The sequence below is a fragment of the Xiphophorus maculatus genome, chromosome 20, assembly GCF_002775205.1.
Source record: "Xiphophorus maculatus strain JP 163 A chromosome 20, X_maculatus-5.0-male, whole genome shotgun sequence".
Classification (NCBI taxonomy): Eukaryota; Metazoa; Chordata; class Actinopteri; order Cyprinodontiformes; family Poeciliidae; genus Xiphophorus; species Xiphophorus maculatus.
The window spans coordinates 9,291,374-9,315,911 of NC_036462.1; the positions used below are offsets into that span (position 1 = coordinate 9,291,374).

At 37.5% G+C, this 24,538-nt stretch overlaps 1 protein-coding gene across 2 annotated transcripts; it reads left to right on the plus strand.

The window, feature by feature from the left end:
• Positions 1 to 847: 847 nt before the first annotated feature.
• alpl (alkaline phosphatase, liver/bone/kidney) lies at positions 848 to 19,983 on the plus strand. 2 transcript variants are annotated; one of them, XM_014469945.2, is made up of 12 exons: positions 848 to 1,005; positions 6,879 to 7,044; positions 10,582 to 10,698; positions 11,766 to 11,881; positions 13,144 to 13,318; positions 14,060 to 14,235; positions 14,442 to 14,582; positions 14,699 to 14,768; positions 14,899 to 15,033; positions 15,796 to 15,987; positions 16,089 to 16,208; positions 17,972 to 19,983. In XM_014469945.2, the coding sequence occupies exons 2-12, from the start codon at positions 6,972 to 6,974 to the stop codon at positions 18,235 to 18,237; spliced, it is 1,581 nt and encodes a 526-aa protein (XP_014325431.1). In that variant the 5' UTR covers positions 848 to 1,005; positions 6,879 to 6,971; the 3' UTR covers positions 18,238 to 19,983. The 2 variants fall into 2 exon arrangements, with proteins under 2 accessions (XP_014325431.1, XP_023181036.1); XM_023325268.1 differs by lacking the exon at positions 848 to 1,005 and adding an exon at positions 1,588 to 1,852.
• The last annotated feature ends 4,555 nt before the right edge of the window (positions 19,984 to 24,538 follow it).

The window sequence follows — 24,538 nt, forward strand, 5'->3', positions numbered from 1 at the left end:
TTGAACAGAGGGTATGGTAGTGACTCATGTCCTAATTGCCCTATTTGTGACCCTAAGGGCCCTGTTAATGCAATTTTTCAGACTACAACTTAAAACTTTGTTACTTCCGATTATGTTAAGAAGAGAAGAAGCCATTTGGATGAGACATGAAACATCTCTTGAACTTCAACAGAAGTTCAATTGCCTTCTATTTATGCAGATAAGATTATCTTGTCTGACCTCAAATCTATACTACTGTGTTGTGTTTCAACATGACTTTCCTTTTATAAAAGCTTAAAATTCCTTCATCTTTATTTACAGAATAAGTGCTGAATGAAAAACAGTTTAAACTATTATCAATGATGGCCAGAATTAAAATTACAAATGCAGTTCATAACAAACCCAGCTTTTTCAGCACAAGTAAAAATGAAAATCAATCAGACATTTTCCACTTCTAATGAAAAACAGAAGCCACCTGTTAGTTAATAATACTGTAATTTTAAGGACTGTTGATCCGATTTTTTTTTCTGACTGCATTGTAAGTCGTCAGTAGATGATGTAAACTTAGTAGAAAGTACAGCTCTAAGAATATGGTAGTTTTAGTGTAACAAAACATAACACTTTAGTGCTTCTAGTAAAAAAAACGGTTTACGGTAGAATGAATACAGAAAGTCTGCAACAAAAAGGATTTGCTGTACTATTATTATTATTATCATTGGAGCGTTTTTACTCAAGTGTGGCCATTCGTTGCAATGACAGTCTATCGTGAAGTAGTGCGTGGATCCACAGGCAGGTGGCGCTCTTGCTCCGTATTCCCACAACAGCAGTAAATCGTTATTTCTAAAGGGCTTTTTCTCTCTCTCCTTCCTCGTGGGTTACAGACCGCTATTCTGGGATCCGGACAAGTCCGGCCTTATAAAAAGCAGCGTGAATGCAGCACAAAGAACATAGATTTCAAGGTGAAGGGAGCTGAATGGACCGCGGACACATTTGGATGTAGATTTGTGCCACACAAAGTCCACCGTAGTAAGTAAAACTGGGATAAACTTTTTGTTTTGCAACACACTACCGGCTTCTTTGGGAGACACCACGCTGTCGGTGAGATGAAATGAATAAATGCGTTGCGATCGTCTTTTTCTGCGCGCTTTTCTTGCTACAGTTTATTACGGGATTGTTAAAACAAGCAGTTCTGGGTTTGTTTTAGAGGGTTTTAGTAACCTGCTGCACAGACGCTTTTGCAAAGTGCGCATCCTTTTGTACCTTTCTTGTGTAGGATTTCTTTCTATTTTTTTTTCCTAAATCCTTTAAAACGTATGCAGAAAATTGGGTTGAGCCCCAGCTTGTGTGGTAAATCCAGACATATTTTTAGTCATTCTGAGCATGCAAGAGGCTGGATGTGAGAAGCAAACAAGTTGCCCATTTAAAAGTGGGGCCAGGATTCTGTGTCCTGCCAGCCTGGTGGTTAGAACTAGAAATCCTGGCAGGATGGGGTAAAGGACACACTCATTCCTTCATTTCGATTAAGCTGTATGAAGGTAAGCCCTCATCTGTTCCACTTACATCATAATAAAAAGCCTAATCCATGCCTTGCTACAACAACCTGCTGGCAGTTTGAGCCTGAGGTGATCTGCATCTACACGGAAGAACTGGAAACCCTACTTGGCACCAGTTTGGCAGCATCGAAGTCATGTCTGAAGCGGGGTTTCATTTGTTGCTCACCACGCTGCTGTCTGGAGCTCTGATGGTGGCAGTTTTAGCTCTTCTTTGTTACTTCACCTGCAGACTGGCAGGATCACTGCCTCTGGGTGGACCTGGACGCTTCTGAGGACTTGTGCTGCTGCAGAAACAACTGGCAAAGTGCAACTGAGGAATGGTAAAGGAAACAACCTGGCATCAGTGTTCGGACCTGTTTATTTCCAGCGTGCCTGTTTCTCATTAAACCGGCACGTTGGTCCTGGTCCTGTTCCCAATTTAGGTTATTTTTTTGGAAGGTGCTGACAAGATTTTCTCTCCCGGTGTTTTGAAGTTTTATTAGAGGCAGCCATAAAGTGGGGAGGTTTGGTACTGTACCTAACGGAGCAGAGACTGGTGAGAAATACAGTAATTTCTGAGTAATCTAACCACTTAATGAAGAACTTGACTGTTAGTTACAAAGAGTCTGGCATCAAAGAGGATTGCGTGCAGCTCAACAGGAACAGGAAGCTATAAACAGAATCAAGAGGTTCAAGAGGTTTACCCAGGTCTGATGGGACCTGGGTAAAATATTTTTGTCTTGAAATAATTCATATCTAGAATCTTTTATTTTATTTTCCTGACATAGACGTGACCAGTCAATCATTTGCTGTTAATCGGCTTTGTTATGGCCCTTAAACCTCTCAATGCTCTGGAGCTCAATCCCATTAAAATGACCTTGACCATAAGCACAAGGAAGAAAGGAGGAGGGTGTGGATAATTATAGTTGAAAGGCTGGCAGGCCAGGACCCCAAAAGGGCCCCTGTTGTGGTCATAACTGCGTGCAGAGAGGCCTCAAGCTCAACTTTAGCTGTTCTGTTATTTCTCCCTAAGACCTTTTGGGGCTTTTAGGATCTACTTTTTGATTGATTTTTTTGTTGTTGTGCTTTTATGACTAAAAAACAGATAGTAATATTCAGCTTGAGCATGTTGCTTCTCTGTATTCCCTTAGAGTTAAAATGAAAATTTCACATACTCTATTTTTCATTTAACCTGTATTTAACCAGGTTAGTAATTAAGAACAGGTTATTGTGTTTACTTGTGTTATTTACAAGAATCTTGGAGGTGGGGAGGGCAGGACACATAGGCAGATCAATCAGCAGACATTTACAATAAACAAACATTAACAACACTCTTGAGGTAATACAAAAAGTAGATACTTTGACATATAAATGGAATAAAGTTCAACATGAAATATTTAAGCTGAAACGTACAAGTTTCAGACAACACATTCATTAACATATTATTTTAAAATTCTACTGATAAAATGGTCCCCAGCTTTAAGCTTTTTATAGTTTTTTTGCTGCAGCATAATGGAAAGAAAGTTCTTCATATTTTGATTTAATTGAGCATGATGTGTTGGCTTGAGCGTGTGCCATAGGGAGTCATAGAAGCTTGTAACAAACTGTAAAAACAAAGCTAATAGAGATTTAAGAACAAACACATATTGATAGATCTTCCTTTAGTTTTGAAAGGATAGTAAGTTAAGAACAGATTACTGACACTAGTTATAAAACACATAGATTGATTTAAACTGTTTTATCTTTTTAACTGATGGTAAATGTACAACTTTAATAAAGCAAAATAAAATGGGTGCTCAAATTTGAGTTTAGTTCGGATTTTTTTTGTGTGCACATAGTCAAAATATTATTCATATAAACTCAAATGTATGTGTGAAGGAAAATTTTAGTAGCAAAGTTTAAATAAATTTGAATGTACACTTTATGATGTTTCTATTAAAGGTTTGCACTCAGTTGCAGCTCAACAGGATATATGCTCTTCTGACCCTCCTCAAATAAGTGAAGAACAGGGTGTTCAGCAGTTAGAAATGTGAGACATGGCTAAGGTGATAAGCCTAGGTTGTAGAAATTCAGTTTCTAGTATCTGTTTAGCCATCAGCAGAGAGGCCTTTTTGGAGAAACGCCTAATGTTGAGCTGTGAATGTGTATGAAACCCTGCTCCACTGAAACTTACAGATAAGTAACGTATAGATTTTTACCTGACACTTGAGCCAGGGGGTGTGACTAAGTAATGTGTGATGTATCCTATGTAAATGAGGGGACGTTCAGCCCCAAGTCAGAACTCATCCGATTCTCACTGAGATGTGAGCTTTGTATGTTTTCTCCATTTGCAAATGTTAATTAAAGCTGTGTTTGTTCTCTTTTAAAGCTGAAGTTTGGTCTCGAATTTTGTGCAACTTAACATATGCACAAATGCTGATAACACAAAAACACTTTTTGTTGCCACCATTAAACCAGTCACTTTCAAGCAAAGTCCTCAAACAGCAGTGTTAATGTTGGGGCAATTTCAGAAGCTTACTGTAAGGCTGCTTTATTCAGTCCAAAACCAGTTTTGATTTGTATTTGGACTACTGTCAATCTTTGTCCTGCTTTAACACATTTACCTGTTGATTTGAGGTGAAGACAAGGAATTTGAAGATAGTTTTCCATTTATTGTTTTGTCTTGGTTGTTTCAGTAGCCTGCAGTGGTTCCTGAGTTATTTCTGAACATCCTAGACAATTTCCCTTTAATTTGAGGTAGACAATTTCAAACAGATGGTTGGAAACCTGGAGACAATTTGCTGCTCCAATGGGACAGTGATTCCAAATACATTACCAACCTAGTTTTAAAATGGATAAAGCATTGTGACATTAACATCAGAATCCTCTTCCTATACGCCAAAATTAGACTAGTTGAACATTTTAGAGTAAAGTTTAAAGACAAATATTTGACAAGAAAGTAACCAACTTAATTGAAAATTCTTCCAAAAAGAATGGACAGAATTGCTAAGATTGAATCAAATATTAATTATTTGAAGCTCAGTAAATCAGACTATCATAAAATTGTCAGCAATTCAATTTAATAACACAAATTTGTAATATGTTTTTTCTTACAGTTTTGTTTTTTTTCCTTAAAAAAATCCAGTTTAAAATCTATCTTATGCAATATTCTAAATCTGTAAACTAAATATTAATTAGCTGTGAGCAAAAAGTTTCAATATGATCTTCAAATTTAGCTTTATTGGCTAAGTTTGTACACACAAACAAGAAATGTGACTTTGGTTCAACTTCACTCTGATTATACAGATATTAAAAATCTAATTAAACATAAATAAATGCATGTTAATTGATCTCTAAATTGTGCATAGAGTGTGTGTGTGCATGTTGAGGGTGTGTCACCCAATGGACCTTACCAAGCTCCGCCCACAACCGACCCACGTGACCACAAGTCTCACAAACAAAGTCTCGCGGCGCCTTGTTTCTATGTAAACGTGACTCAATTAGTGCATCATTTCTACTGGATTTTCACAATGTATCAGCTTCTATAATGGACAGAGGAACTAACAAGTTCATGTCATCATCTGGGAGGAGGTTACTGGTTTCTCAGTCACAAGCTGGTTGCAAACCTGAGGTCAGCAGGTGTCAGTCAGTTATTTTTTATTTATTTTTTTATAAACTTTATTTATTATAATAAACAACAATACAATTGTACTGTGAACAAAAGTGTCAGTCAGTTATGGTAGATCTGAAATTTGGTTTGATGACGTCATATGAGAAGCTACAGACTGATTGGAGGAACCAAAGAGCTCTGTAAAGGTAAAGGCAAATCTTCCGAAGTTGGGATATAATTAATTTCATTTCACATAATTATCGTGGTAGAAGCCATTTGTTTGTTAAAATTTTATGAAATATATTTGTTCTATTTGATGTTTGTTGTGAATGACGTAAACTCATAAACGAACGAGGTAATTAGTCCAACGTTTAGAAACTACAGCGGCTGTAATGCGCCACAGCAAAGGTAAACAAAGGTAAAATAACCCAAACAGGTGATCAACTCAAAACCACTCCTACCTTTTTACTCTCTCTTTGTAGTTTAAGCACACCTGTTACCGTGGCAACAGCCTGCGCCCAGCAAGACGAGCAAAGACGTTAAAAACATAACATTCAGTCCGTTACGATATCAAGTTTCCAGGCTTGATATTTATTTCTCGATTATTAATCAGCGCTTCTCTGAACACAGCGATGGTTGATTGACTAGCTGTACTTGGTGCTAGCGTGGCTAACACGAGTAACAGTTTAGTCCAAAGCCTTTTCTGCTAAAATAAAATCGTTAGTGTATGTCAGATACAGACACATTGATATTGATCTGTTTAGCTAACGTAAGACTGTGTAGCAGACAGGCTTCAAGGTGTAGAAGTTGTATCAGTTCTGCCTTTATGCTGTACTTAACTAACGGGAAGCTAAGTGTGTTTGTGAGACGGCCGCGCACGTGACCACGTAGAATGGGCATCAGCCAATGAAAAGCGGCTCCTCTGGTAAGATCCATGATAGCTTTACTGCAATCATGCAAGGATAAGAAGATATAGGCAACAGATGGATGGATGGATACAATGTTTGAAATACATCTCTGTGTGTGTAAGACATCAGAGAGAAATGCCTTTAGGTTGAGCTACAGAAATAAATGTACTTTTCAATGATAATCTAATTTATTCCTATGAGCATGTTGTACATATTTGAGTCTGTATTTGTCATTTCGAAAAAATGCAGAGAAAATAATCCAAGATAAATTTAAACATCTGCAATAAATTTTTTTTTTTTTTTTTTTTCAGAATCATTGAAATTGTATACTATATGTACTATGATTTGTGAGTTTTTACTTATTCTGCCATGGAAAAGATCAACTCAATACACAAAGATCAAGTGTATTAGTATAAGATAAGTGTATCCAAACTTCTGACCTACACTGTGTTGATTTTATACATGTGACTGCATTCTTTGTGACTGCATTCTTCGAATGCAGTCACAAAGAATTGACATGCAGTCACAGTCAATTCTTTGCAGTCACAAAGAATTGTCTCTAAGGGAATAAGAAGAGTGTTGTTTGCGAAATACGGCTTTATGTCTCAAAGCTCTGAAGCTTGTTGTCAGTTGTAAACTAACTGTTACAACATAAACATACCAATTTCACTCCACTTCTACTAAATCTAAAATCACCCAGAGAGAGTGAATTATATCCTACTTGCCAAATTGAGCAGTGCTATTTGCTTGATACAGGTATCTTTAGTCAAATCATCTTGGAGTAAATAAATATTAACCCAGTGTGTCAGAGTCGGTTATAGAAAAATGACACATATTTAATTACTGGCCTCTGATCTTATTCTTTTGCAGCTGTGACATCGCTGCAGGCAGCCTTCCACAGCTTCCCAAAGCGGCATCTTATGTCTGTCTAGAGTTACGCATCAGCCACAATCAGACCACAATATGAAGACGTCAGGCCTGCTCATCGCTTGCTCTTTTCTGATCTCTGGATGCATGGGGATGCCACAATTCCCTGGTGAGTTACTCTGCAACCGAACAATACAAAGAGTTAGTAGTTAAATAGATATCGTTCTTGAAGGACATATTCTCAGGACTGGAGGAGTATGTTTTGACTTTTCAAGGAAGTTGATTTTTGTTTACATGGACATCCTGTTCAAAGCACTGGATATTTCACCCGCTGAAGCCATTTTGCTGGCGCCACAGTACATAACAGGAATTCATTGTGTTAATGCTATTACAAATACTGGGTATCCTGTTGTCCCGAGGTTTGGGTTTTTTAGGGTAACAGCTGTCACTGTTTAATGACAGGAAAATCCAAACAGTCCAGTTTTAGAATTTGTTATTCCGTTTTGAGCTTCAGTGTTTTATCCATTGTTGTGTGGCTATGACTTGGTTATATTCAAGCTCCCTAAACTCTGGTTGGGATTTAAAAAAAAAACAAGTTTATCAACATCAGAATCAGGTGAATATTTCACAATTTTTACCTGGGTTTCTCTAAGACTATCTTATCTCTTGATGCAAAGGCAGGTCACTGTCTTGAAGTTGGTGAAGTTGGTGAACTGTTACTGACTGAATTCAAGACTTTTTAAACTAAGAAAAGCAGTTCAGGTTTCTGAAAAGTGAATTTGATGCCTACCACCTGTAATAAGAACAAATATGTCAGTTCTGCTGCATTACATTCATTCTTGAAATGTCTTGTTTCTTCTGAACAAATGTTTCATATTTGGGTTTCTATCATATTAGATTAAGAATCTATTAATTATTTCCTATACAGTTTTTTTTAAAGGTTAAAGTAAATATGAGGCCATATGACATGTGGTCATTCCAGACTAAATTTACCAGGGGGCCAGGGTGAGGCCAATGTCTTTTTTTGTGGGCACAGAACAAAAGAATGAAAGAAAAACAGTAGTGCAAAATGTTGTCATTTAATATATTAAGTGAGCCATAGAGACTGTAATGACAAAATAGAAACTTTGGCTTATTTACTGGGAAGAATTAACTATTGTGATCTGTGTTTTTCTGTGTGTTTATTTTGAGTTTCTGTATCTTCTGAGTCTCCGTGTTGTTCTGGCTTCCCCTTGATTGTTCCCAGGTGTGTCTCTTTCCCTGATTACCTCATGTGTATTTAATGTCACCTGCGTCTCTGTCGGGTCCGTATGTGTGTGTACCAGTTTGTTTGCGCTTTCCATTCGTTGACCAGAGTTACCAGTGTTGAGCCCTTGTCTTCCGCTCAGCTGTGCTGCCTGGGTTTTGGACTTTTGATGTTTTTTGTGCCATATTTCTCATCATTAAACTACCATCATTCATCTCATCTGGGTCTACAGCGTTCTGCCTCACCACCTCACACTGCAGCTTATGACAGTAGGACCTGACCAAGAGTAAGTAAGGTGAGGTTGCTGCATTTTGGCCCAGATGGACTGAGAGGAATGGATCCAGCAGCAGGTGGAGTTGGCACAGAGGAATCTCTACCAAGATGTGGAGATCCTGTCTTCTCCGCTGCTGCTGGAGGAAATGCAACTGGAGTCGGACTATGATCATTTGAAGTATCAGACTCACACCCCAACAGCCACCACCAATGCTTCCCTGTCACTCCCGCCTAACATTTTTCAAATAGATTTCGAGGAAGATTTTTGTTACCTGTTTGAGTAATTCAAAAGAGACTCATTTTTATTAGAAATAGTTTTCGAGCTTTACGACTCATTCATTCAAAGAAATACCTTCACATCAGCTCCATCATCTTTGGGACCAGTACCACCTCCAGCTCCCAACTCTTGCGTCTCCGGGGCCGGCGCTGCCTCCTGCCCCAGCTCCTTTGGCTCCAGCTCCTGCGCCCTCCACACCTTCAGTCTCCGCGCCTCCTGCCCCTGTTAGTGGGTGCTTCCCCTGTGTCCCTCCAGAGCCCTCTTCCTGTGTTCCCTCATCGCCCCCTAGTGCTCCTTTGTTGCCCCCTAGTGCCTCCTCCTCGTTGTCCCCCAGTGGTCTCAGTGCTCCCTTGTCGCCCCCCAGTGGTCTCAGTGCTCCCTCGTCGCCCCCCAGTGCTTCCTCCGAGTCTCCGCCTCCCGAGCTCCACCGTCGCGTCCCAGTGGCCCCAGAGCTCCACCGTCGCCTCCCAGCGGCCCCAGAGCTCCACCGTCGCCTCCCAGCGGCCCCAGAGCTCCACCGTCGCCTCCCAGCGGCCCCAGAGCTCCACCGTCGCCTCCCAGCGGCCCCAGAGCTCCACCGTCGCCTCCCAGTGGCCCCAGAGCTCCACAGTCGCCTCCCAGTGGCCCCAGAGCTCCACCATCGCCTCCTGTGTCACTCCCCACCCCGGTTGGGTTGTTTTTTTGTTGTTTTGGACTCTGTCTCTCCGTCCAGTGCCCCTTCGCCCACCCTTGTTGTGTTTTGATTTTGGACTGATTTTTTTGGGGGGGGGACGTCTTGGAGCCGCCCTTGAGGGGGGTACTGTTGTGATCTGTGTTTTTCTGTGTGTTTATTTTGAGTTTCTGTGTCTTCTGAGTCTCCGTGTTGTTCTGGCTTCCTGTTGATTGTTCCCAGGTGTGTCTCGTTCCCTTATTACCTCATGTGTATTTAATGTCACCTGCGTCTCTGTCGGGTCCGTATGTGTGTGTACCAGTTTATTTGCGCTTTCCATTCGTTGACCAGAGCTACCAGTGTTGAGCCCTTGTCTTCCGCTCAGCTGTGCTGCCTGGGTTTTGGACTTTTGATGTTTTTTGTGCCATATTTCTCATCATTAAACTACCATCATTCATCTCATCTGGGTCTACAGCGTTCTGCCTCACCACCTCACACCGAAGTTTATGACAGCTTCGGTAAGCTTATGATAGAGATTTCAGAAGTTTTTCTTCACCTTTCCACCGAAACTCTTCTGAGTATCGGTGGAAGCTCTTTTGAGATTTGGTGGAAACTCAAAGGAGGGTTTGATTTAGGGACGGAAGCACCAATTAACCAGAGATGGAAAAAGTGAGAGAAACTCCCTACAGGATGGAGCAGGATGGGAGGTGCTGTAAGGGGGACTGTAAAAAATATTAAAGAGAATTCTATGTGTTAAGTTTAACTTCTTTATCTTCTTTCTTCTCTACTTCTCTCTCTAGTCTTATCTCTGAGAATAAATGATTTTGCTATTACTCTGATCTTCTAAATAAATAAAAGACAAATTTGCATTTCTCTGATTGACTCAGTGTTTCACTAATTATCAAAATAATTTATTACAAGACAGAGTCACTGGCATCTCTGAAGCTTCAAGTTGCAGACCCCTAATGAGATCTGGGGAAGCTAAAAGTGCAACCTTATAATTTTAAACTCACTATTAAAGTAAAATTGTAAAAGCAAAAAATGAAATTGTTCTAATGGTTTCTGTGCCAGAGCAATACAGGATCCATAGCAGCAGCCATTGCCACTTCTACAGGGACATTGGCCCCTGGTGTCCCTTATCTAGATGGGACACCATGTCACTTTTCAGGGACCTGCACATTTACAGTTTTACAAAATCTTATCTGTTTTTGTGACTTAGTTTGGTATGAATCTAACCAGAGTTCTTCACTTAATTACCCAGAACAAGAGAAAAATCCCAAGTTCTGGAATGACTGGGCTCAGCAGACCTTGAAGGATTCATTGGAACAGGATTTCAGTAATAAGAAAGCAAAGAATCTTATCCTCTTCCTCGGAGATGGTAAGCCTCTGATTGTACATTTTGTGTGTTGCAAAAAGTTACAATAGTTTCCTTGACAAAGTTGAATGGAATTTGAAATTGGTGGATCTGAATTTTAGAAAAATAACTACCAAGCTTCCAGGGTTTTGGGTGTTTTCTTTTTTTTTCGCATCTCTAAAGACTCAAAAATGCTCAGATGTTTTAAATAAGTGGTGGAAAGATTCAAGGATTCAGCTTTGAAGGACGAGGGAGATGTTTTCTACCGGGGTGAAGTGAATCAATAGCAGTGAGCAAAGCTGCTGAGCTTCCATCAAACTGCTGGGCTTCTGTTTATGTAGGGATGCTCTCTGGTTCTACAACAACATTCATCCTTCATTGGGCCTCTGATGTCTCTCCCCTCTGCATTCACAGCATGGCATTCTTGCTTATTGCTACATTCATAATCACATTAGCCCAGTCTTTGAATACCATAGAAAATGTGCATACTTGTTTAACTGGAATATGTCTGTTTGCTTTACACAGGTCAACAGATAATCTGTTCTTCGTGCTGACATTTAACTGAAAGTTTCTTTGTAGACCACAGGATTTGTAAAACACACACAACTTCAAATATACAAAAAAGACTCTCAGGTCAAGCTGGAGTTTATAGCTACACTTTAGGAAATAGCCATTTGCTTTCTACCATAATCATTTTTAGCATGCTGTAGACAGTTTTTCAGGCTAAAAAAATGAACAACAAAGTCTCGAAAATGCCCACTTCTTCCAAGCTTAAACACATAGTATGTAAATGAAATATTGTTGGGATTTTGTCTTTTTTCTTTGTTAGAGACATCTGAACAGACTCCTGCAGATTCCACAGTCTCTAATTCTTTTGCAATACCTTCAGGCAATCCGAATCAAAGAAAAATATTTTGCCTGACAGCAGTCAACATGCTCTAAAATGTCAGTAAAAACAAGATGATGTGTTGCTAACTAAGAATGATGAAACAAGGAGTGGATAGTATGAATGTTTAGGAATCTGTGTTCAGATGCTCCATGTTCCTTAGGCAAAAATCAATCCTAAAAGTCAACCTACTTTTGGTGTTCAGGAATGGGCGTCCCCACGGTGACGGCAGCTCGGATACTGAAGGGTCAGTTGAGTGGAAAAAGCGGCGAAGAGACGCAGCTGGAGATGGACAAGTTCCCATTTGTCTCTTTGGCCAAGGTCAGATTATCATATAATATTGAACAATCAGAGTCAAAACATACCCGCCATTATACCTAGAAAAGGTTTGGTAAGTGAATAGTTTATTAATAAGGGCAAAATCTCCTGCAACCTTTCATAAAAAGAGACAAATTCCAGAACTTTAAACTTAAGAAAACCCTTATGCTTTAAAAACTTCAATCAGAATGCTACATGCATAGTCAGTTAGGCCTCATTTAATTCTTGTTTTTTAGTGAGTTTTTTCCAAACTTACATTTACATAACAAAACATAAAATACATGAACAAATTGATGGGTGGTTTACACATATCAAATGTAAATAATTCAAATTACTATACAAGTAATATAGGGGATTCCATTTCAAAGCATCAAAGTTGAAATTATATATAGTACAGACCAAAAGTTTGGACACACCTTTTAATTCAATGAGTTTCCTTTATTTTCATGACTATTGACATTGTAGATTCACACTGAAGGCATCAAAACTATGGATAACACATGTGGAAATATGCACTAAACAAAAAAGTGTAAAACAACCGAAAATACCCCTTATTTTCTAGTTTCTTCAAAGTAGCAACCTTTTGCTGTGATTACTGCTTTGCACACACTGCATTTTCTTGATGAGCTTCAAGAGGTAGTCACCTGAAATGGTTTTCACTTCATAGGTGTGCCCTGTCAGGTTAATAAGTGGGACTTCTTGCCTTATAAATAGTCATGAAAATAAAGAAAACCCATTGAATTAGAAGGTGTGTCCAAACTTTTGGTCTGTACTGTATGTTGTAATGCAGTGCAATGCTAGGAAACACTATAAGCACTATATCAACTTAGGGACAACAACAGTAAGGGAATTGACAATAAGCAAAATGTGTCTTTGGATAAACATACTGTTACTTTCAAGATAATTAACGTGAAACATATTTAAAATTGTGAAACATGCAGCTACAGAGTTTGAGAACTCTTAGAATTAACGTTTTATATATCATTTCACCAACTTTGGCAGCACAAACATGATTTGATTAAATGTGCATTTTTATGTGAAACATTTACCCCCTGTCTGAAGCTAATGTACTTTGTCTTTGCAATGATACCACTACGGGGAAACTATGACACATTTCACTCTGCACATTTATATGAGATGTGACCTGAAACTACATCCTGTTATTCTATGTTGACTAGATGCAACTTATTTGCAATCCTATCACAACCTGATGAGGCTAACAAAAAAATAATACAACTAAATTATTGACTTGTGTTTTTTTGCAGACATACAACACTGATGCTCAGGTTCCAGACAGTGCGGGCACAGCCACAGCTTACCTCTGCGGGGTTAAGGCTAATGAGGGCACTGTTGGTGTGAGTGCAGGAGCTGTTCGCTCCCAGTGTAACACCACAAAGGGCAACGAGGTCACCTCCATTCTCAGATGGGCGAAGGATGCAAGTTAGGAGGCTTTAAATTTATTATAACCCTGGCATATTTTTGTTTTACCATTTTTTTGTTTTAAATTTTTATGTTGTTGAAATAAGAGAATTCAAATTGCAAGAATGAATCATTGCTGTATATATTATGTTATGTGTGAGCTGAATACTCACTTCAGTGACCTAATTGCTTCAGGCGCTGACTTCAAAGTCTTTGAAGAAAAGCTCTGTGGTCATGCTTTTCAGTTGATGCATTTTCATATTCAGCATTTGAACTTTTGACCTAGATGAGTGAAATCCATTTGACTGAAATAACTGTTTTATGGCGTGCTAATTTAGAAAAAGTTGTCAAACTTTTGTTTGTCATTCCTCACCTTTACGTACCTATATTAAAAGTATAAATGACATAGTGCTTTATTAGGACACTCAAAGATATTTTACAGAGTCACCTAGCACTCTCAGTGAAGCCCAGCCCGTTAACTAGCAACCCAAGCTGAGTTCTAGCATGTTTGACCATCTGATGTTGCCACTGTATTTGCTGTACAATGGCTGCTGGAAATACATCTAATGTGGCTTTAGGTGTCCTCAACTGTATTAAAACCTTTTCACTTCATTCTTCCTAGTTGAATCACAACCTATTGCAAATTATTAGGTTCGAAGAGATAAAGTTGAGTTATAAAATAATGTAAGTCACCAGTGTCACTGTTCTTCATTCAAAAATTAAACCCTGATTCAGACAGTTCTTTCTGTGTCGACATTGCAGAAAAGTCAGTGGGAATCGTGACAACAACACGCGTGAACCACGCAACGCCGAGTGCCGCCTACGCCCACTGCGTTGACAGAGACTGGTACTCTGACAACGAGATGCCAGCTGAAGCACTGCAGTCCGGCTGCAAGGATATCGCCAGGCAGCTGTTTGAAAACATTCCCTACATTAATGTGAGTCAGAGTTCCAGCAACAACTTTTAATACTTATGAAATACCATTTTTAATTGCAATGCAAACAGTTCTTTATAATAAAGTCAAAATACTTTTCTTTGTATTCTTATAAAAAGCATTATTATTTTAAATTGTAGCTTTACTAATTGTGTTTCAAATACAAAAAGCTATTTAAAGACTATTAAATCTAATTTTCCACTTTTTAGGTGATTATGGGTGGAGGAAGGAAATATATGTACCCCATAAACATGTCGGATGTAGAATATCCAGATATAACAAAGCATAGCGGCACACGGAAGGACAAAAGAAACCTGGTGGAGGAATGGAAAAGCAAAATGAAGGATGAAGTAATTTTTTTATTTGTTCTGCTCTTGTTTTCTCACTTCCCCAATTACATTTTCATATTTTCCTGTTTAAAATGACTGCAATGTTAAAAGTATTTTTAATTTCAATCTTTGAACAGAAGGCCCATTATGTATGGAACAAGGAGCAGCTCAAATCCCTAAATCCAAAAAATGTGGATTACCTGCTGGGTAGGTTTCACTTTCATTATGAGACTCTCATTGAAGTGTAAAGGACAAGTTATTACTCTTTGCATTCGCTGTATGCCTATTATGTGTGTAATAACTTGCTTCTCTTTGTCTGCTGCGACTATTTTTTCAGCTCTTTTTGAACCGTCAGACATGTCTTATGACTTGGACAGGAACAACAATACTGATCCTTCACTGACAGAAATGGTGGAGGTAGCCATCAAGATCCTACAGAATAACCCCAATGGATTTTACCTTCTTGTAGAGGGTATGCACTTGACTCTGTTTGGAGGATCACCTAATCTTTCCTTCTATGAAATCTCAGAACTTTTTCCCTTGTAGGAAGTATTTGTTTTTTAGATGATATGATACTGGTTTTAGAAAAATAAATAAACCTGATAAAGAGATAGCCAAACTTGAAAAACGCAGGTTGCTGAATATGCATTGCGGTCCAGAGGCAAACAAAACTGCCAAATTGCTTCCTGCAATTTGGAAAGGAAGGAAGAGTACAATACGTTGGAATGAGAGAGTTGTAAGGGGGTGCTTTACAGTAAGCGTTTTCCAAAGCTTTATTTGTGTTTTTAAAAAAAATTCATTAAAAATGTCTGTTACATACAAGCATTTACTCTAGAGGTCTGGTTTTGTTTTCAGTTTACTATAAGCACATACAAACTAGTGGTGGGACTCTGTTAACATCTTAATAGAATTAATTGCAATTTGTTGCCTTCTTCTTAAAAATCATATATTGCTAAAATAAGCAACATTCTCAATTCAAAGGCCATTTTTGCTGCTAACTTATTAGCAGCAAAAATCCCTTTGAATGATTAACATAATCATATACTTTTAGCCACTAACGGTTGGCTAAAATCAATGATTATGTTAATCATCCCCTTTGAATGATTAACATAATCATTCAAAGGGATTGGGGAATTAAGAATGAACTCTCAGAGTACTACAATACAATGTAACATTTGATTTAATTAAATACCTGCAACCTGCTTTCCTTGTAAAATGTAAATCTATTTGACAGGAGGACGCATTGACCACGGACACCATGAGGGCAAGGCCAAGCAGGCCTTGTATGAAGCTGTAGAAATGGACAGAGCCATCGGGCTTGCAGGTCGCTTGACCAGCATTCATGATACCCTGAGTGTCGTTACTGCAGACCATTCTCACGTTTTCAGCTTTGGAGGCTACACACAGAGAGGAAACACAATATTTGGTATGTAATGGAAAACGTAATACATAAAATGTAGCTGTGAGGTTGTATTTTCTTTGTAATGGTGGTCAAGCTTTGTCTCATCCATAATGCTGTCTCCACAGGTCTGGCCCCCAAGATAAGTGATGTCGATCACAAGTCTTATACCTCCATTTTGTATGGAAATGGGCCTGGTTACAAACTTGTCAAAGGTGAAAGAGAGAATGCTTCTGTTGCTAAATATGGTAAGTAGAATTTTTGGTTTTGCTCAAGTTTGGGATGTATTTACATCAGCTACATTACATCATACCAATTACATTACATTACATCAAACCAAACCATGATAACGCTGTATATCCCATCTTTACACTGAAGAGATGGTTACATTTGTTGAGCTTGCAGTTGGATGACAATAATTGTGCAGAACTCTGTTTGATTCTTTTTCTTCAAAGAAAGTAATTTGAACATGTCTGAAGAAATTAAAGCTGTTCTCTTTTAAATAAATGTATATTAGTGCTGACAAAATTCAAAACTATTCTGATTTTGGACTGCAAGGTTTTAAGCAGGAAAGGGCATTCATTCATATCAATAATGGATCCTCACACAGTAGGAGCAAAACATTTGTTTACAGCAGCTATGGTGAAGAAATCAGACTAATGAACTGCTTGAAACATTTTTCTTTTTTACCTTTAACATCTGTGCTTTAATATATTTTTTTTATGCAACACTTGTATGCCTATGGATTATTTTTTTTCTTTCTCTCTTTCATTTGATTGCGTTGTGTATGAATTGTGCTATTTAAATAAACTCCCCCAGGCTTGCCTATTGCAAAATGCAGACCGCAAATGTCCAAATCCTACCCATCAGGGATGGTATCATGAATATTGCCTGCTAGAAACAGTTAATGTTTACTGTAGCAATCCACTAATGTTTAGAGAAGATGTTCAGCAAGGGTCACTCAGAGAATCAGTTAAAAAAATAACCGTTAGTGGCTAAAAGTATATAGAAAATAGCATCTTGCACTACCTTAGATCTCAAAAGTATTCACATTCTTTTAAAAGGAAATGAGACAATGGTGAAATATTTTAAGACTTCTAGGGCATAGAATGTGTCATAAATCCTATAGAATTGAAGATTTAAACAAATTTATCACAGGACAAAAAATTAAAAATAGTTTATTATATCAAAAATGATTAACTAAAAGGTGCAAGAACCCGATTGCAAAAAAGCCTGTGTGGTTCTTCTTTAGTTCATATCTATCTGTAAGCAATTATTGTGAATCAGATTAACCTGAGGTAGAGTTGAGCTGTTCATTTGCGTCTTTGACGGTTCTTTAAGTACATCCATAGTTTGAAGAAATGTTACAAAAGATCTAAAGACGACAAACAAATCCAAAGCATATGCTGTACACAATGGCATAGTTAAGGCAGTCACTGATAATGGGAGAAAAGGTAGCATAATAGGAATGTTTCAAAGACTGGACATTTCTTCAAAACTGAGAAAAAGTAGAAACTGAAGGAGATGCAGGAATTCTGACAACTACTTTTTTCTCCACTAAGGAGAAGCATTGAAAGACAAAAGCATCCAAAGAACATGGGGCCAAAAGAACAAAATGTTCTAAAAGCATTTTGTCAGAACGTGCTATGACAGTGAAATCAAACCTAAACCTTTGGGCCGTCATGCCAAATGGCATGTTTGGCACAAAAACAAAAGAACACAAGACACCAAAAGAACGCCATATAATGAGTTAAATGTGGTGGTGGCAGCATCAGGCTCTGGAGTTAATATTATTCAGATTATTCTTTGTAACACATTAACTAAAATCTGTTATTTGCGAGGAGAAATTATAATTATAGATGATGACTACACTGTTAACATCAGAAAAAGTTGACATTTTATCCAATTACATTTTATCAGCCCGTGTTTTTTGGGGCGGCGCTTTTGATTGCCACTGTATTATTACACATAATGCAGTACTTCACCTTCTCATTGTGTATCTGTCTTGCAGATGAAAAGAACTACCAGGCCCAGGCAGCTGTGCCTCTGAGCTCGGAGACTCATGGAGGAGAAGACGTGGCTGTCTTTGCCAAGGGTCCCATGGCTCACCTGCTGCATGGGGTCCAAGAGCAGAACTACATCCCCCATGTGATGGCGTATGCGGCTTGTATCGGCCAGAACAAGAATCACTGTATGTTGAAGGACGGAGCAGTGGGCTTAATGCCAATGTTCTCCAGCATTGCAACCATTCTCACAATCACTCTGCTCCTGTGCTGACCCTCCTCAGACACGTTGTCCTGTTAATATCGTTCTTAATCAGTTTCACATTTAAGATTTTAGCAATTGTGTTTTTTATTTTGCACTGTCTCTATGTTTTTGTAATGTGACTGTTTTTACATAATTAACCAGCAAAATCACAAACTATTGTCCAGCGATTTAAAAAAGCGCCTGCCCCCCATTATTTTGTAATTTTTCAAATAATTATTTTTTTTAACCAAGACGGTGTTCAGCAACACTGGTACAGTGTCTTCAGTTCAGTGAAGAAGGCATGTAGATGAGAAGGATTGCTGAACCACATAGTCTTAGGAAGCAGTGAGAGGGATTTGAGGGATTTGTCAGCCCACTTTCAGGAAAAGAAAACGTGAAGTCAGAGGGAAAACTACCACCCTATTTCTCACCTTCCTGCCACACAACAAGAAAAAATACATACATTCTATTGAAAATCTTAAAGGGGATGTATAATGCAAAATTCATATTTTGCACATTTTTGTACTTCCGTTTGGGTCTCTACTGCTTCCAAAAACAGCACAAGAAAACCATTTTCTGGCAATAAGTTAATGTTTTTTGGTGTTTGTAAAATGAGCAGTTTAAAAAATCTCCAGAATGTAACGTCACAAATCATCTGGCACTGCTCCTCACCTAGCAACCCCAGAGAAATCCAGTCCGTCACCTAGAAACCCCAGCAAAGCCCAGCCCATCACCTTGCAACCCATTCTGGTTTTACAGCTGAATGCGCTGTACAGAGGCGGCTCAAAAAAACAAGCGTTTTGTTGTGGACTTGATTGTAAAATTGCACGTCTGTTTGCAGTTATTTTCATGTGCAATTGCAAATGTTGAATTGAAGGTGGCGTGGCCAGCGGCAGCTTATCTTTATTTAAAGTGACACCAGGCCCTACAGCAGCTCAATCTCAAAAGAGCATAAAAAAGGCAAAATTGAGTGAATTGAAATTTCATAATCTAAGAATGATTTTGTGGAAAAAAATTACCAAACATGTTTTGTACAGCCATACTTGTCCTATCTTGCTCAAGGAAGTATAACGTATCACCTTCGAAAAAGCTTTTATTTCTATTATTTCTAATTATTTTACACTTAGCAACTACTTAAAACTCGACAAGTTTAATTCAAAAATATTCAGACCAATAAAAAAACATTTTTATTACAGAAATGTGGGTATGATAAAAAATATGTTTATTATCTGCTTCAATGTGTTTTTTTTAAAGTTACTTTTAATCTTAAATAAGCCTCATGGACTTCATTTTCAAATTTACTGAATTTGACTGTACTGTTCTGTTCAAACAGTTATGCAAAATATCCTAAAGCAAAGTTAGGAAGAGCTCACGATAATATCAGAAACAGCACTGCAGCTTCAGTTTTGGACTCTCTGTAACGGGTATAGAGCTACAGTAGTTCAGCCATGTATAAACATGTCGGGTTTGCATTAGAAACTTTCAGGGCTAAATGTCTGAACTTGTTTTATATTGTATGACAGAATGAATAGAAACTACCTCGCATTCTTCCAAATAATTCCCACAGGTTGTCATCTCATTCATTGGAACGTTTTGGTTTCAGGAGACAACATTTTCCTGTCTGAACATGATAGAATCACTTTGTTAAACTGACTACAAGGATATATTTTTTGAAGTTGAACACTTTCCATTCTCATGAACACAAGATCGCTCACCCATTATTTTCGTCAATCATAATCTTTACCATGTAACCAATAAATTTTGATTTCCGATAAATATTTGGCTTTGATCTATTTATAAGTACATAAATGTTTGTTTTTTGACATATTTTTAGAACTTCAACAATAAAATCAATATACCTGACACAACAGCTCAGCTTAAAAACTTTTTTTAACTTCAGATAAAACATGAGAAGTTTCTTCACATGGTTGGTGACTCATCTCACTTGATTAGCACATGAAATTTGTCATTTTTCTCATTCCTGTGTATCAGGAGGAATATCAAAGGGCCTAAGTTAGCAGGAGCACAGAAAATGAGGTGTATATACAAGTGGATATGAAATTATCATGTTGTCACAATACATTTTTAATGTCAAAAATACTAGTTTATAAAACAGACTGCCTGTGCTATTGATGTTCTGAAAGTTTATCGTCTCTTTAGCAAATGTGATTATTTTAGTTTCATACAAAAAATACATATACCGTATTGATATGAAAGCAGTACATGTTTTATATTTGAATAGTCATTGTAATTGTGACTGATTGGTAAGTACTCATATTCAGTTTTGTTATAATAGTGTCAAAAGAATGCTTGAAGTATTCCAAAGGTACAGATCCTGATTTACTTCTGTTAGAAACATTTGTTTGTTAAAAAGAACAACAAAGACAGAAGTCTTTGCTTGCATGTCAGCAAGGAGCAAATGCAATGAGTTAGTCAGGTCAGAGCATTCTCTAACAAAGAAATGATCTTGCTTATATACACTTTCTACGTACTTTGCACAGATGATGTAAGATGGTGTTTTTGCAATCCCACAAAAACACCTAGAAACGATGGTTCCTCATTTCGCAAACAGGAATTTAACTTAGAAACTTTGTCTTTCTACATACTATAAAAGTTGCTTTGTGTAAGCTTCACTTCAACCGTCAATATGTCGTGTTATTCTGAACCCAGACTGTGTCTAGAAACATAAAGGTCAACAAATAAGTAAATGATAAATCAATTCAATGCAACCAATAACTGCAACAGACTCTTGGATACCATAAAAATAATAATATTGAACAAACATTTTTCCAAGAACTTTGATTTAATTCAAATAATCTCCAAAGAACATGAGATATGGCCTATGAATAAAGAACAACCGCCTGCATTCAGGTAGCTGAAACAAGCTTCTTCTGTAGGGTAACCAGGCTTTGTTCACCTGCCCCGTGGAGGCCATTTTGAAACTGCTGCTTCTCTGTAGCCAATAAGGTCATTAAAATGCTCCAGGGTCAGATAAATCTCCCTTAAAGAGCTGATGAGTATCACTGAGGAAAAGAATGTTAGGATCTTCTTGCTGGACCAGTTGCTTTAAATGACTGGAGGACCATGCAAATGAATGGATGGATGTTCAGACTCTTATGTTTGTTAAGCAGATTTATGAAGGTTTTCGTTATCAAAAATAAGCATATAACATGAAGTTTTCTACACTGAGGAGAAAAACATTCTGAATAACAACACAAGCCGATAGTGTATTATCCAAATATAAAAGGCAACATGCAACAAAATAAAAGTTGGACATTCTAATAACTATTTGTGTGGTTAGTATATAGAGATGCAATCTCAGACAAGCAAACAAAAACATCCATTTCTAAACAGACTTTCCATTGGATGCAGCTAAGAGTATAATTGATACCTCTTGGTCACATCTAATTCGTTAAATATAACAGGTTTGCTCCTAAAGATAAATTTCCATTTAAAAATGTGGAACTTAATTTATGCAAAATCACTGAATCTAAGCAGTGATTGATGTGTGGGTTACAAAATGCAGCTGCAGGATTATGTTTTCATTCTCAATATTCTCTACCTTAACTTCCTCATGGTTGCAGAGGGTACTGAATCCTTGTTTATTTTAATATCTTAATTGTATACCCTTTAAACACTTTTTGAGGAGCCTCAGAGACTGCTTCAAACACAGTAATAATCAGGAAGTTTCTTTTGTTCTTCTGGGTTACCACAAATGGGTCCACTACAATCCTGTCTTATTTCATTTCTTTTGTTTTCAGAGATCAACGGTGGATGTTAGGCTATATCTGAGTGTATCACAGTGTGTGAACTTTGGCTTATTCACACATTTTGCATTTGAGTCTCAGTGCTTCACCTAGTTCCAGAATAATTAAACAGGTTAGTTCCTAAAATGATGAAATGTATGATGAAACCTGGGAAATTGGTGTTTTGTGGTTATTGTTCTTTGAACTTTTCATCCTTGTGAAAAATTTAATGGTGAAGGAGAAGAATAGTTACTTTTCCTTGCAGATAAGGAGTACTGTAAAGAGGAAACAAAATGTGGTCTTATTAGATATGTTAAGAGAGAATTACAGAACGTCAAAATAATATAACATAAGAGTGAATCTGAACTCAGAAACAGAACAGATGCAAGAAACATAAATATATTTTTCTATATTTAGAAACGTAAATACACAAAAACTAAAAAACCTATTTGTTATTCATTTCAAATATTCAAGAGTATTGTATCTTTTAGAAAAGCTGGGGGAATTCACAATGAAGCCAGTTTTTACAAACGTGCTGCAGAACCATAAATAGGTCAAAACTAAAAAGCTTTATGTTCACATCTGCCTAAAGTTCAGAAATGTAACAAATAGGTCAGCCATAAATTTTGCAGAAATAAATATAAAACTTCAAAGACCCAAAGCTGACTGAACATAAGCACAGAGCTCATAATTTAAAGATCAGCTTCACATGATTCAAATATCACGAACCGTACTTTTACCTCATTATTTATGCAGGAGAAAATAATATTTTGGATTTCTGCCTTTCTTAACACTGAACTCAATCTAGATATAAAAATTTCTTGCCTACACAGGGATTTTAAAATGACACTGCATGTCATGGTAAAATTGAAATGATATATATCTTGGATCATCTTAAAAAGTTTCCAGAGTGCCATCCAAGAGTAAAATGCCTTAAAGCAACATAAATGAAATTGCTCTTTGAGACATCTCAGTTACTGCTCAGGGTTCAGCTGCCCAGGGTTGAGATTCAGTCATTTGATTCTTCATCCGTCTCAGACCATTTGATTTAGTCACTTTTACTTCTAGCTAGGGTGTTTTTTTTTTATCAAAGAACCTCATTTTTTTCCAAAGAAATCCAAGAAATCAACCTTAGAAAGCACGAGGCTTCATAAAATAAGCAAAGAAGCAGCAAAGACTTGCCAGTGTGTGGAACTCTAAAGAACTCAACCTTGTTTTTAGCTCTATTGTTTTGGAGCTCTCAATTTTTCAAGTGCTCAGATATTTTTTGTGAACAATTTCACATGAATAAGGTTAATAAGGTTACATGAAAAGTCATTCAAAAACATATCTACCATCATCCTCTTACCACTTCCTGTTGTCTTCTTTGTCTCTTCCATCAAACGTGCTGGTGTGTTGCTCACATGACTTATGTGATACAAAAAAATTTTCTGTTGCAGTTTTGCGGAATACACTAATTTTGGTGCAGTAAAAAAACAAAAAAACTCATTCCAGCGCAAAAACCATTTATTGAAAAAAGTTAGTTTTTTTTTAAATTTGCTTGTTTCCATTAAGTGAATGAATTTTCATAATTGCAATTTGCTCAATTTTATGGTCAATTGAAATGCATCTACTGTCTTTTGAAAAGGCCACAGAGGAAGAGCATCAGTGGAGCTACTGTCAACAAAATGTTTAGGAACCAAACTTTTGTTTTTTCTTTTTTCACCTGTCTGTGCTGTGCTACCATGAATAAAATGGCAAACAAGTTTCTCAAAAAAGTAACCTTTAAACATATTCATAATGGAAGAAAAGTGTGCAAGCTTAAACACAGTCTTCGCAAAAAGGTCAAACACTTCCTGTTCTGGTTTTTGAGTGCTCCATATGAAAATATGACAAGAAAGAAAAGCAGTGAAAAAAGCAAGCAGTCATTGTGGAACTGGAAATCTTATAAAGTTCAACTTGAAGTCTGAACCTCAACAAGCCCACAGAGGCCCATGAAGTCTAAAATGTAACTCCTGGATGTTTCCATTTGTTTTCCAGGTTCTTTGAGAGTTAAGTATAGCAAAAACATCCAAGTGTTACATGTTCTTTAGACATATTGATTTTCATAACAGCACAACTAGATAACCACTAAACAAGTATTGTTTCTTGGGAAGGGCACCGAGGAGAAAGCATTTTGTCTTTGAAAAGAACACGGCAGCATGGTTGACAGCACGTTAACAAAGTGTCTTTTAAACTAACTAAAGTAAGCTACTTCCCAGAAAATAAAACCTGAGATTTTGTAGATTATCAAGTTTGTAAGTCAAATGAGAATAAAGCTGCTGTAATGTCCTCTGCAAAGCATACATCTCATCTCAGCCTGACTGAAATGTCACAATGAAACATTAGGAGAGACAGGCAAAAAACTCCCCACAACGTCTATATTTTACAACATTTGAAAAAGTAGTTCAGCATTTTCTCACACAAGCCCATAATCAAAAATTACTGCTGGTGATTTCAACAATGGAGGAAAGGAGCTTTGATTTTTATTACCCATGTTCGCTCATTCTTGTTAAATAAATAATGACATTGTGTAAAATAGGTCTGTGTGAGTTTATGTTTATATA

Excerpts from the sequence above, each read along its gene's own strand:
- alpl (XM_014469945.2), top strand. The coding sequence starts at position 6,972 with ATGAAGACGTCAGGCCTGCTCATCGCTTGCTCTTTTCTGATCTCTGGA. Across the intron at positions 14,236-14,441 it reads AAAACATTCCCTACATTAAT|GTGATTATGGGTGGAGGAAG; the intron begins GTGAGTCAGAGT and ends TCCACTTTTTAG. Across the intron at positions 16,209-17,971 it reads TGCTTCTGTTGCTAAATATG|ATGAAAAGAACTACCAGGCC; the intron begins GTAAGTAGAATT and ends TCTGTCTTGCAG.